This window comes from Capra hircus, chromosome 13, assembly GCF_001704415.2.
Source record: "Capra hircus breed San Clemente chromosome 13, ASM170441v1, whole genome shotgun sequence".
Lineage (NCBI taxonomy): Eukaryota > Metazoa > Chordata > Mammalia > Artiodactyla > Bovidae > Capra > Capra hircus.
Genome location: NC_030820.1, coordinates 37992790 through 38006989, shown reverse-complemented (window position 1 = coordinate 38006989; position 14200 = coordinate 37992790). Strand labels below are relative to the sequence as shown.

General features: G+C 48.2%; 1 protein-coding gene across 1 annotated transcript in view; it reads right to left on the bottom strand.

Annotated features, from left to right (window-relative positions):
* Nucleotides 1-13656, bottom strand: part of DTD1 (D-tyrosyl-tRNA deacylase 1) — a 75807-nt gene extending 62151 nt beyond the window's left edge. Inside the window, exons 1-3 of the mRNA XM_018057245.1 lie at nucleotides 13492-13656; nucleotides 8860-8950; nucleotides 6767-7002 (exon numbers count right to left, since the gene is read on the bottom strand). Of these exons, the coding sequence (XP_017912734.1) occupies nucleotides 6767-7002; nucleotides 8860-8950; nucleotides 13492-13534 (370 nt within the window). The 5' untranslated portion in view covers nucleotides 13535-13656. The remainder of the gene's footprint in view (nucleotides 1-6766; nucleotides 7003-8859; nucleotides 8951-13491) is intronic.

Here is a 14200-nt window from a genome sequence, read left to right as displayed (position 1 = left end):
GTCAGGGGATAGATGGGCACAGGGGGCTGGTGAAAGCACTGTTTGACCTTGAGAATCCTGACCCTGGAGGCCAGAGAAGGGTGAGAGGTCCCCAGCCCCTCCTTAGAAGACGGAGGAGTGAGAGGGGCTCCCTGGAGGAGGCTCCACAGGGCACAGGACTTGAAAGGCCACGGGATTCAGGGCCCCAGCCAGCTCTGAGGCCTCCGCGTCCCTCCTGTGACACAGGGAGACCAGCGAGAGGACCGAGGTTGAGATGCAAGCTGCAGGAGCAGGGGAGTGCTCCCGCGTGCAGTCAGGGCCTGCTCTCCACATCACGGCCTGAGGGACCATGACTGCCGGCCCACCCCTGGGGGTCACGGTGCACTGCAGCTCAGATGGGCTCTCAAGACGTGGAGAAGGGACACCTGCTTGGTTCTTCACTCTGGTGGTCCCCACAGTCCCCTGGGGAGGAGCCCTCGCTTCACATGGAGCACCCTTCACAGGACGGACAACCTCTGGGGGACAGGCCAAGGAGAAGGCAGCCCAGGAGCCCCTTGGGGCTCCCCCTTCCAGAGTGGCTCAGCCCCAGGGCCCCCGGACACCAAAGCCACTGCAGCAGCAAGGGGCCCCTCCAATGATCCGTGACTTCATGGAGGTCCTGGAAGAACAGGCTCGGGCAGCGGCGCGGGCGACTAAGAGAGGCCACGCTGCCTGCCATTTTTAGAGGCAACATGGCTCTAGTTCCCACTGGGCAGCCAGTCGTGCTCGGATGACGGTGGCTTCCCGTGGCCTCCACTTAGATTAAAGTGGCCGTTCAGATCCACAGAGCTTTTGTGCTACCCCTGTCAGGAAAGCTAAAAAGACATCAGCTGGGGAGGAAATCATGTGTTTAATTGCAGGCTAAAAATTATGGCTACAATTAGGAGCAACTTTCAGCCGCTGCTCTCCTCAGGGAAGCTGAAGGCAGGCTCAGGAGGAAAGGAATTATTTCCGACCTTGAATTTCTGTTGCCAAGATATACAGCATATGCTTCACCCCGTTTATCATTCTAAGTAGCAAGAAATTTATTTTCTTTGCCTGTTTTTCTTCAGTTAAGAACAGAACTATTGTGCGCCTTTCCACTGATACGGATAATAAATCCAAAGACATGTTTCAAGAAGTCTTAAAATGGTAATTTTTTTTTTTCCCAGTCCAGCTCACAGAGTAAAGTCCCCAAGAAAAATTACAATGGTTAGGAAAAATAAAAACATTTAAAAAAAAAATAATGTCAAAAGGCAAGAACTTATCTACAAAACTACATCTGGGCTCCAGTGGTGATATAATCAGGTTGCTCTGAAATATAAGTCCCACATGTTTCCAGTAGAAACACTCCCCACTGGGGCCAACCCCGCAGGGTCCAAGGGCCCTACCAGCCACAAACCACAGCGCTCCACGTACCGACAAAGGCTGCTGTCCACGTCCCGATGTCAATGCCTGACAGCCTGCCGACCTCTACCAGGAAGCCACACCCTGCCTCTCTGTGGCCTGGTGTCTTTCAGGATGATCAGCCACCACAAGGAGCGTGCATGTGAGTACAGACAGGGCACTGGCTCAGGGCCCAGCAAATCAGCATGCAGGAAACCTGGTCACTCCTTTTTTTGTATGTATATCTATGTGTGTATGTATGCATTCATTTGGCTGCACCAGGGCTTAGTTACAGCATGCAGGCTCTTTCATCTTCCTCGCATCATGGAAGATCTTTAGTAGTGGCATATGAACTCTCAGTGGCAGCACATGAGATCTAGCTCCCTGACCTGGGATCAAACTCGGGCCCCCTGCATTGGGAGCTCAAAGTCTTAGCCACTTGACCACTAGGAAAGTCCCTAAAGGCAATTTTAAAAAAATAAGACACAGGTATAGGTGGAAAGAAACTCCTTTCACCCTGGTTACCATCCAAAGACAGGAAATGACTGAGCATGAAAGGAAAAGTGAATCTTTCAGCAGGGGAAGCAGGAATAGTTTAAAAAACTTCATGGACTCGGGGTCTACAGATTCAGATCTCAACAAAGATGTGATTCCCCCATCGAGAATTCCTAGATTTACACGAACAGTAATGCCTCTGGCATCGTAGCACTGGCCAAAGTACAGGCTTCCACTGAAAGTTTACTCATGTGATGAAAATGTTTTAAGTATTAATAGTAAAAAGAGAAGAAAATTAAGCAAACCCATAAAAAATCAAACCCTAACCATGAAGGAAAGACTCGATGTGGTCTTCCTCCGTTGGGCACTTTCTCTGCAAGATGAACTTGTCAGGGCTGGGAAATGCCCAGAGGGAATATGGGTCGGGATGGGGGGGTGGAGGGCAGTCAGAAGTCTCCTGCACTCTTTACAACCTTCCACATTCCTCTAGCTCTCTGCCACCCACTACAGATCAGACCTGCAGGGAATACATACGTAGCTCTTTTTAATACCGTGGAGGCTTCTGATTTGCTGAACAAAGCTGACAGGTAAGTGCTTTCCTGGACTGAGCACAAAACGGCTAAGAGTGGGAACAAGATGCTGGAGAGTGGAGATCCCTCTTTTCAACTGTTCCATTCTGGTATCACATTTATTTTTGTTTCCTAATTATAAAAGCAACACATGCTCAGAACTCAACTCTGAGAATGGTTAAGGACACCCGCTACGCGGTACTTTTAGCGTTCAGCTGAAGGATGGAGGCTCCTGGGTAGGAGGTGGGGTGGGGCTGCAGGGCACCACATGAGAACTCAGCATCCGGCGAAGCCCACTCAGGTTGGGGGTGTCCATGAAGCGCCCTCAGCCTCAGGCTCGTTCTGCAAGAGAGGGGAGGACTAAGGATTTGTGCACTGGGTTTCTCCCCCAAAGCAAGTATTTGAAGGGAAGGCAGAGGATGAGAAAAACCCTCTGAGAACAGCAGAGGTGTGAACTGCGGAGGATGAAAGATAGTCACAGACTCTGACGTTTCTTCCACCGCAGGCGGGTCTCCACTCTTCCCCCAGAATCTGGGCGGCTGAGTAACTGCCCTGACCAACAGCACGTGGGGCATGACCCAGGCCACTTTCCAGGCCTGTCTGTGGGGCTGGCGCTTCCACTTCCTGCTCCCTGAAGCATCCCCTTCTGGTCGGGGAAGCCAGGCACCACTGTAGAAATCCAGCTACTCCAATACGGCTGGGCTGGGAGAAGCCAAGCAACGTGGGAGCCCAGGGGAATCAGATGAGGCGGGGCACAGAAACAAGATGAACAGAGGCTGTCCCAGAAGCAGATCCCCAGCCCCAGCCCCAGCCAGCACCGTGGCCGCCACCTGGCAGCGTAGACCCCGCCACGGGTTTCCACCATGAAGGCAGGGCAGCCCCTGTGTTAGCTGCCCAGTCATGTCCAAATCTTTGTGACCCCATGGACTGCAGCCTGCCGCATCGGATTCTCCCAGCAAGAATACTGGAGTAGGTTGTCAGGCCCTCCTCCAGGGACTCTTCCCAACTCAGGGATCGAACCCAGGTCTCCTGCATTGCAGGACGATTCTTTATCATCTGAGCCAAGAAACTCCTCAGGCTGATCTGGGTCTGGGACAAGTGCCCAGCCAAGCCCTTCCAAGATTCCTGACCTGCAAAATCATGATGAAGATAGTCTTTTTTTGTTTGTTTTTAACTTGAAAATACTGGATTTAGTAGAAAATATCACACTGTAAACAAGTCCATTGATTCATTAGCTTAAAACAGAATGACAGCACAATCACGCCTAAAAGCTAAAGATGAAACACTGGTACCAAACACAGCACTTAAAGAGAGGCCTGAGCTAGGCTCTGAAAGATCTTTCCCAGGATCAGAGGCAGCAGCAGCTTCCAACTGGCACAAAAACAGGGAGGAGGAGGACACATCCAAACCGTCAAGGCACAGGAAATGAGAGCAGTACACGCATCTTGAGAACAAAGAGTGAAGGAGCGAGGGGCAAAAGCATCGTGTCTCCTGATGTACTGGGGACCTGAGACCATGCCACATGAAGCCAGGAGGGTTAGAAGGGCAGGGTATTTTACGTGGGGAAAGGGTATTAGGCAACTTAGAAGAAATTGGTGTGTTTTGGGCACTTAGCTCTTAGGGATGCAGACATGCAACCTGGGAGGGGATGGATGTCAACTTGTGGTCATTTCACAGCACATACATACGTCAAGTGATTAAACCTAACAGTGTTACAGGTCAATTACATCTCAAAAGAACTGGACATTTCTTTTTCATTTCTTGGCATCAGGGTTAAGTTTTTTAATTTTCAAATTAAACTACATTGTCTTAAAGTCACTGAAGAGACCCTGAAAATCTTTCAAGAAAGAAAATGTATTCAGCAGTTCATGTTCCTTCAGCTCACAGAGGACTTTCCACGTTGAAGGTGAAAGCCAGAATCTCAAAATTAACCCAAGAACAGTGAGCGTGTAAAACATTCCCTCCACTTTGTTCCACTACAGAAGAGCAAGCGAGGCATGGGAGATAACTGTAGGGCCTCTGAAAGCCCAAAGGAGCTGAAAATAAATTCTGATTAAAACCCCTGGCATCATCCATGTTGGCTTTTCATCAAAATGATCTGATGCATCATATCCCATAAGCTTAAATTCTGATCCATTATAAAATTATAGTGTTTACAGTACACTGCTTCAGGCACTTCACATAATGACCTGGACAAAATACACATCTTTTCAAAAAGTAAGAGCTGTTTTCAGGAACACAAAGCACTTAACGGTACATGGAACACTCGTGTTGAAGGGCTTAGATGAAAGTGGCCTTGTTTTCACCCACGCGTTCCCTGACAACCATCACTCATGGCCCACAGAAAGGGCTCTCTCCCATGCTTCTGTGATATTCCTGGTGCTCATCCTTCTAAGGAACTTGGTGCAGCCTCAAACACATCTGAGGTTACTCAGAAATGGGATGACTCTACACGGCAGGCAGATGACACAATGCTGGCAGCAGTTAATCCCTGGCTCAGCAAAGAAACATCATTATTCAAAGCACTGAACTGCTAATTGGGGGAAGAACTTTGTTTGTAGCAAAGCCATGTCAGACAGAGGACCCCAGTGGACGTCCACACCCAGACTTGTCCATGGAGTTCTAAACTGGGATGTTCCCAGACGAGGTACGTGTATTCCTTCTCTACCAGGACCCAAGTAAAGGGCAGGACTTGACTTAAGGTGGGAGGGTCCTGATCACATGGAACCCATCTGTCCTTTTGGTAAATGGACACTTCACATAAGAGGAAAATTTAAATTAAAAGAAATACCAGTGAGGAGCTGGGACAAAACTCCTCTGAACACAACCAATCTGAGGAGCTGATGGCCCTTGAGGTGGGGTTCTGCTACAGAACTCCAGAGTCAGGTCGTTTATCACTTATGGTTGAAAACAGGCCCAATAAAAAAGGGACCTGGGTTTGTTTAACCCAGAGAGAGAAAGTTAAAGAATAGGAAAAACTACAGAATTAACTGGTGACAACAGCTGAATGTCTACAGGAGGCTGACAGCAGCAGCAGACACAGTTGTGGTTGATCAGACACAGAAGTGGTCATCCTACGGTCCCACCCTGAGGTTCATCACCAAAGGAGGCTAAATACGCTTTCCCAGTAGCTGAAGCAAAAGGCACACTAGGATGGTCTACATGCAACTCGTCCCCTGAAACATGAAAACAGACTAGAGGCGAATGGCCCTCAGAAGAAAATTCATCATGTTGGGTTCACAGTTCTCTACAGACCAGGCCCACTCTTCTCGGGCATTTTCTAGGCTCCCTCTTGGTCGATGAAGCTTGGCTGGCATCTCCCACAACCAGCAGTTGAGTATACACTGTTCACACGCCAGCAGAGAGCCACACGCGGTCAGCGGGTGCTGGAAACGGGTGGGCCTGGATCGAGGTGCGCCGTGAGCAGGAAAGCTTCAGTACAAGGCAGGGAAGGGAGAGCTCATCAGGAACTCTCTACACTGACTGCGGGGTCAAATCAGAACCCTGGGGCTGTCCTGCGTGCTAGTTTCGCTTGTTTCTTTTTCCTGTTTTTAGTATGGCCCCTAGAAATTTAAGAGAACATGCAACTCCCCTCTGTGGCCGGCAGTTGCATTCCTCTCATCAGGCAGGCTGAACAACCACAACAAAGCGCCCCGCATCCTGTGCGCTGCTGCGCCACGACACACCTCAAATGTGGAGAGAAGCACGGAGAAGGGTGAGTGGCACCACGTGGCCTTCAGAGGACACACATGGCAGCGGCAGGGGTAGCGGCTCCAGTGTAGTTTCAACAAAATAATAAACTATTACACAGCACAAGGGAGCTCAGCTCAGGGCTCTGTGATGACCTACATGGGTGGGATGGAGGTCCAAGAGGGAGGGGATATATGTATGTGTGCATGCTAAGTCGCTTCAGTCAGGCCCGACTGTGCGATCCCATGGACTGTAGCCCACCAGGCTCCTCCGTCCACGGGATTCTCTAGTCAAGAATACTGGAGCAGGTTGCCATTTCCTCCTCCAGAGGATCCTCCCCACCCAGGGACTGAGCCCGCATCTCTTACGTCTCCTGCACTGGCAGGTAGGTTCTACCCACTGAACCACCTGGGGGGCCACATATGTATACATATAGCTGGTTCACTGTCGGGAAGCAGAAACACACACATCACACAGCAATTATACCCCAATTACAAAAAAAAACAAAGAATAAGCATGAACAGCGAACTTTCCGGAAAGGAAATGTTCCATCTGCAGACTGTTGGTCCCCTGCTGGAAAATGTCCTGGGGACACTGCCCCACCCTGTTCCCTGGGGGACCCCACCTACCTTTGATGAGCTCCGGCCGGTAGGCCTTGCGCAGCTGCTCCAGGAAGCCCTGGTAGAAGGACTCAGCCTGCTCTGCAGGCATGGCCAGGTGGAAGTCAGGCTTGTTCCCCTTGAGGACACACTGCAGGGTGAACTGGCTGACGCACAGCACCTCGTACTGCTTGTCCATCACGCTCTTCGACCAGTGTTTCCCACCTTCATCCTCAAACACACGCAGGTTTAAGATCTTCCGGACCCTGGGGGAAAAGCCGGGTGAGAGCTACCTAGAGAACCGCAAGACCCCAGACATACCCATGCCCCTAAAATGTCACCGGTACTCTGCAGACAGGGGACACTGTGCTGGCTCCATCGCCTAGAAGACGGATGACCTCGGGCAAGTTCCTTTCCTCCCTGCGCCTCATCAGTAAAAAGTGAAAGTGCTGGTCACTAAGTTGTGTCAGACTCTTCTGGACCCCGTGGACTGTAGCCTGCCAGGCTCCTCTGTCCATGGGATTTCCCAGGCAAGAATACTGGAGTGGGTTGCCATTTCCTTCTCCAGGGGTTCTTCCCACCCAAGAATCTAACCTGGGCCTCCCGCGTTGTGGGCAAACTCTTTATCGTCTGAGCCCTTCAGTAATGGGATAATAACAGTCCTTTATTTTCTTTTATCAGCCCCTCTAATTCACAGCAGCTTCCAGTGGGAACCAGAGCTGAGATGATGAGCCCTTCTTTACTATCTGCTCCTTCAAGCTGGGGTTGTATCAAAACATGAGCTCAGTTCTATTTCTAGAGAATTCAATCTTTACACAGGGGTAAATGATGACCCTTTTTAACAATTCAGCAAATACCCTGGAGAAAACTCATGGTCAGTGCAGAAATGAAGGAAGATCTGGGGAGAGACATTTTGACAACCATGTCACAGGCTCCTTATAGCCAGACGGCTTTCCCTGTATGTGGGGATGACAAAGGACACCCACCTCAGCAAGGAAGAAGACTGGCTAACATCTATAAGGTCAGACTTGAGACAAATAACAAACAACAACCTCCATGAAAGCTGCAATTCACCCTCTGAACCCACCTGTGTGCATGATGCTGAAGACATGTTCAGAGCCTCTACAAATGGCTTGCTCGCCACCACTTTTGTAGGCACCCTCTGCAGGGCACATGTCCATGGCCGAGGTCCACCTTCTGTCGAGTCCTCTCTCTGAACCACCAAGTTACGTACTAGTTCCCAGGCCCCAGCTTTTAGCCATTACACCACCCCCGCCTCCTGTGTATCTAAGGGACAGCTATGGAAACACCGACATTCGTGAAGTGGTACTGAATGGTCCTTGCCAGTCAGTAACACCTTAGCAGGAATTCAGTTCCAAGTCTAGTTTTCAACCTAACACAAAAGGGACTACTGGGCGCTGCTGCACCTTTGCTCTGGGCACCAAAGGGCAGAGAGAAAACAGATCCGAGCTTCGGAAGAAAGTGTGCCAGGTGGTGCTGGGGAGAGGAAACATGAGGACGGGCCGGTCAGGCAACAACAGTGACAAAGCTCCCACCTCAGAAGAGAGAGCACCGGCTTCCAGGTCAGGTGGCCCAGGTTCTAGTCTGGAGTCAGGCTTTGTGCTACACACACGTGCATGACAGCAGGTAACTGTCATGCAGATCCTCATGTGTCCAGTGAACAACTGAGCATTTCTGACATGTGTAACGGGGCCCAGACAGCGCATCTCAAACTGGAAACATAAACTATTCATAAGAAAAGAGGTTCGGTGTTTGCATTAGGAGAATGGCTAGAGGCCGCAAGAGCACACAGGGACAGAGGCTGAGCTGTGCTCCAGCCCGCCACTGACGTCACAGGATCTTCAATCTTCTTTTTGGCATATGGAAGATCTTCAGTTGCAGCACGTGAGATCTAGTTCCCTGACCAGGGATTGAACCTGGGGCCCCCTGCATGGAGAGCACGAAGTCTCAGCCACTAAACCAACAGGGAAGTACCTATATATACATACATGTATATGTCTGTGTGTACATATTATATAAAGAACTAGCCAGCTAGCTGGACAACTAGCACGTGTCCCACCAGAACAGCAGTGATGTGGAATGCAAGATAAGATGCCTCTTACATGTGCTCCAGTTCCTTCTGCGTATCTTCCAAGGAAATACCCAGCAACACGCAGATGCCCCGTCCAATGGCGCTTATCTGCTCTCCTCCAACTGGCAAGGCAACAAAAGGGAAAAGAGATTCAGAACAAGACAGGTGCCATGAAGCACGTTTGAGTATCCACAGGAAAACTCAAACACTGCACTTGTAACTTCTCTGGCAAAGGCCCTAGGTACTGAAACATATAAGAGCTTACATTAACTCAGTATGATGATCATAGCTGCCCATTCTGATTTTACATCTGGAATGAATGAGGTGTGAAGTGAGCAACTGTGGCACACGATTTTCAGGCCTTGTGTTCATTTGTGTTACCATGAGTGAGACACCTGAAATTTTCTCTGAGTCTGCCCATCTGTAACAACGGAGCTCTCTTCCCAGAGAATCCAGCTTAGCTCTGTCAGTTCTCAGAAAGGAAGTACTTGCTTTTCTTGAAAATCAGCAAACTGGGTAACACAATACAGAGTGCAAAAACATTTATGTCATAGAAAATAAATGACTCCTCTACTAACTGCAGAAAAGAGAAATATACATAAAAAATACAGCTTAAAAGTTAAGCTTCAAGTCAGCAAACTTCTATTATTTCCCAGTTTATTACTAATGTTGCATTATAAGCCAATAACCTCCAAATCTCTTTGAATGATGCATCCTACCCATAAAAAAGAAAATTCTCTGCGCACAGATTTCTATTTCAAATACTTGCGTGTATTTAGAGTCAACTGTACACTCTGGGCTTCCCTGGTGGCTCAGTGGTAAAGAATCCACCTGCCAATGCAGGAGATGCAGGTTCCATCCCTTGGCTAGGAAGATCCCCAGGAGAAGGAAATGGCAACCCACTCCAGTGTTTTTGCCTGGGAAATCCCATGGACAGAGAAGCTGGGTAGACTACAGTCTACAGGGTCGCAAGAGTCAGATACGACTTAGGGACTAAACAACAAGTACATCACACTACCATTTCATCAATGGTGGCACACTACTTAAGTAAGAAACATTATTACAGGGGTCAGACTAAAGCCATATTTCAAATGTTTATCTTCATAATTTTCGATTTTAGGGCCAACTCGTCACTGAAGCTCATTAGATTATTGATGTTTGGTTAGTTTATTCTGTACTGACCTAGTGTTCCAATCCAGAGAAGGGTCAACTCTGCCATGTTTTTGCTGTCTATCTGCTTCGCTGGATAATAATATCCATAAATGTTCCTGACAAGGCATCACATACTGTGCCATGTCCCACATCCTGCAAGCTCAGGAAAGAATGAGAAACCCCTCATTCCTGTAGGCATCTGACAAGGGACCATCTGACAGTCAGAAACCAGGAAAGTACATGCCTCGACTTATTCCTTAAACTCTTTTTACAGCTTAACGTCTCCTATTTTTATGCTTAAAAAACCAAACATTTTAATATTTTCTTCTGTGCTTTTTTTTTATAATGGACTATGAGTGACAAACCACTGACTCAAAATATGAAACCAAAATCATCTATCCTGACATAAGCAGTAAACACTCAGGGTTGTTTGCCTGTTTATATGGCTTTAGAAAACTTTGGCTCTATTTGTTCTTTAATTAAATCCATGTTATTTTCCTACAGTATCAATATTTTAAAAATTTTCCCCAGAGTATATTTTTAAAACTGAAAAAATGATTATTGAACTATGTCCACCATTAAAGTAATGCCATATGCATTATAGAAATTTTTTTAAAAAACAGGAAAGAAGAAAAAAACACAGAACACCCAAAGACAAGCACTTTAGTATGTTACTGATTGATTTCCTTTAGAGATTTCCTCTACTCACAGATTTTACTCCATATTTGTTCTCAACTACCGAATAATATTGTATATAAATTTTTGTGCCTCATCTTTTAACAGCACATGGGCATGTTTTCAAGTTATGAGCTTTTCCTAAACATCTTTTAGTTGTTAAACAGCTGCATTCTATCCATGGACGGACTAACCATCCTATTTGGCCAGATAAATGGCTTGCTTTCAAGTTCTCACCTCAATAAATAACACCACGGTGAAAATCTTTGTACACTAAAGTCCTTTTTTTTAAAACAGACTTTCCTGTATAACATAGTGTTAGGTTCATAGCAAAATTGAACAGAAGGTACAAAGGTTTCCCTGCCCCCAGACAGTCCCCCCACCACCAACGTCCCTCATCAGATGGTACATTTGTTCCAAACAATGAACCTCCATGGACACGTCATCATTCAAAGTCCACAGTTTACATCAAGGGTCACTCTTGGTGCTGTGCAGTCTATGGGTTTGAACAAATGTATAATGACATGTATCATGACACTATCATACACAGGTGTCACTGCCCTATGAGACCTCTGGGCTCTGCTGGTTTTTCTATAATTTAAAGCTTTTTCTATAATTAGAATCAACTTCTTAGATAGAGCCTCAGAAGTACAATCACTATTTGAAGTGTTTCAAATCACTATGTAAAGAGTTTCAACATTTTCATAATATGGTATTGTCCTAATAAATTATGCACCAAAGCCTTGAAATGACACTCTCCTTTTGGAGAAGTTATGTCCTTCCCTAGGGATGTTTTATTAGACAAATGGATTTCTAAGGGAAAAAACACAGGGCTAGGAAAGACCTGAGATATTTAGTCAATACAAATTTATTTTGTATAAATATAAATTTATTTATTTTATAAGTAAGCTAAAATAAATTTAGTTTATTTGATGCCATGTATGTCGGCACCATACAAGACCTCTTCTTTGAGAAGAATTCAGCACCTAATTAATCCATTCAAACCCAACCAATCTCTTTCCAACATTCTATGAATCTATTCGAATTTCAGCTCATAAAGCTGAGTGACGAATTTAAAAAAGAGGTACGTATGTATATGTGTACCTGATTCACTTTGCTATGCACCTGAAACACACCATTGTAAACTAACTATACTCCAATAAAAATTAAAGAAAAAGCTGAGTGATAGACATGGGGGTTACTGTACTGTTCCATCCATGTAAACATATGAATATGTCTGAAATGTTCCGTCATTTTAAAGTTTTTAAAATTAGATGATCACAATAACCATGCTAAGGCATCAATGTGCCCGACCATGTTCATAAAGGAGGCTACTACATAATGTGACTCCTAATATTCTACTCTGTCACTCATAAAATCGGAAGTGACATTTTAGAGCCTTTGAAATAAAATGCCACTCACGAAAGGCCACATGGCAGTGGAGCCAGTCACATCCTAAAGGAATCAGAAAATCTCTCTGTTGTAATTCAAGTAGAAGGCCTGGCTAACCAAAGGCTCCTCCAGCACTGTGAGAGAACTCCACCTTATTAACTCCTAACCACAGTTAGCACTCTTCCCTGTTTTTTCTTTTTTTTTTTTAATATGCAGGATGGTTTCTATGTTGTTTTTAACCCAAAGCATATAATTTAAATAGTACACTAAAATCATTCAAACTATGCAGCTTTTCTCACAGAATCATGTTTTTAATCAGATTGGCACAATGGGGAGTTGTTGGTTAGGACTAAAACTTAACATTCTGCAAAGTCTGCTCACTGCTCATGACGATCACATTGAGCAGACTGCAAAATTCTTCTCAAAAAAAAAAAAAAAAGGGCAATAAACCCCAGTTATACTATCCCCCACACATCCCCCCCCCCCCCCGTTACTCCAGGACCATATCGCAAACCAGTTACCAAAACACCTTAGAAATCATGTTCTGAAAAGTAGAATCTCAGATCTAAATATATGGTTTTACCGAGTTTGATGGTTTCTTTAGGGGAGTTTGCTGTTTTGTTCTTAAAGCTAGTTTCTTGGACACAAAAACACGCGTTTGGTATACACTGGCTTGAGGGTAGGGTTATCTACAAGTGCCTGAAGGGAAACAATACTAGAATTCTGCCAATAAGAATAGGAAAGACTAGAAGACAATGTAGTTAGTCATTCCAAAAAATAAATAAATGTTAACATCTTTATGATCTTGTCTGAGTTTTGAAACAATTCCCTTGTACCCACTAGTCATCTGGCCCCCTGATGTCCACACTAGACCACAAGTGACCGAGAGACAGACAGGGCTGCGTGGCTCGGTCCACGAGAGACTGGCGGAAAGAAACACCTCCTGATGCTGCCGGGTCTCCCCGGGTCACGGGGGCGGACACGCTCAGAACCAGCCCCTGCGAACACCTGTCAGGAGCGCGCACCTCGCGGGGCGTCCAGCTCCAGGAAGACCGGGACACGGAGAAAACCCGGGGGGGTGGGGGGGTAGAGAAAGGCACAAACGCCGAGGGGAGCGGCTGGGGAGGAGCTGCGCGCTCCGGAGACGCCCCCCCCCACGCGCAGTCCAGCAACACCCCGCGGAAGGGCGGGCCGGGGGACGCCCGGGAGCGCGGCCGTCCGCGCCCCGAACAAAAGCAAGCGCCGCTGAAGACGACGGTCTCCGCGTCCCTCAGCGGAGACCCGGCGGCCCTTGCAGAGCGCCGCGGGCCGGGGAACAGAGGGGCGGTGGGGGGGCTCGGGGCCGCGGGGCTGGGATCGCCCGGGGGCGGCGCCCGGGAGAACCCTTGGCAAGGGCGGCCGGGCGCGGGGTCAGGGCGGCTCCTCCCGGCCCCGCCCGACTGACCTGTGACGCTGGCCCGGGTGACGCGCTGCACCACGGCCTTCATGGCGGCGGCTGCGGCGAGCGGGGCGGCGCCGGGCGGCTTCCGGCCTCGGGGACTCCGCGGGCGGCGCGGCGGCCGGCGCCCTCTGCCGGGGACACCCGGAAACGCGCCCCGGCGCGGCCCCGCCGGCCTCGCCCACCGCAGGTTGGTCCCGCCCTCCATGTAGCCCCGCCCCGCGGTGGGCCCCGCCACTCCCCGTTCTTGCCCACCCAGAGCTGAGCCCCGCCCAGACTCCACCCTTTTCCCGGCCCCCACTCCTAGGCAGACTCACAGGTGCTGTTTCTGCTCACATCCAGCCAGTCATCCCTGCATCCCAGCTTTGTCCTGATTCCTAATCCTAACCGTGTTCCTCCTGCCGTTTTCCCACCCCTCTGACCCCAGACCCTCCCAAATTCCTTTTCCCTTGTCCTCCTGCCTCTGCAGCTCCTCAGAAACCAGACAGAAGATCTGCTGCCTAAAATAGCCATCTAACTGTTTAGGTCAATCCTAAAGGAAATTAACCCTGAACATTCGTTAGAAGGACGGATGCTGAAGCTCTACTTTGCCACCTGATGCGAAGAGCCAACTCCTTAGAAAAGACCCTGATGCTGGGAAACATTGAAGGCAGGAGTTTTCCTGCAACAGAGCAACAGAGGAGATGGTTGGATGGCATCACCGACTCAACGAACA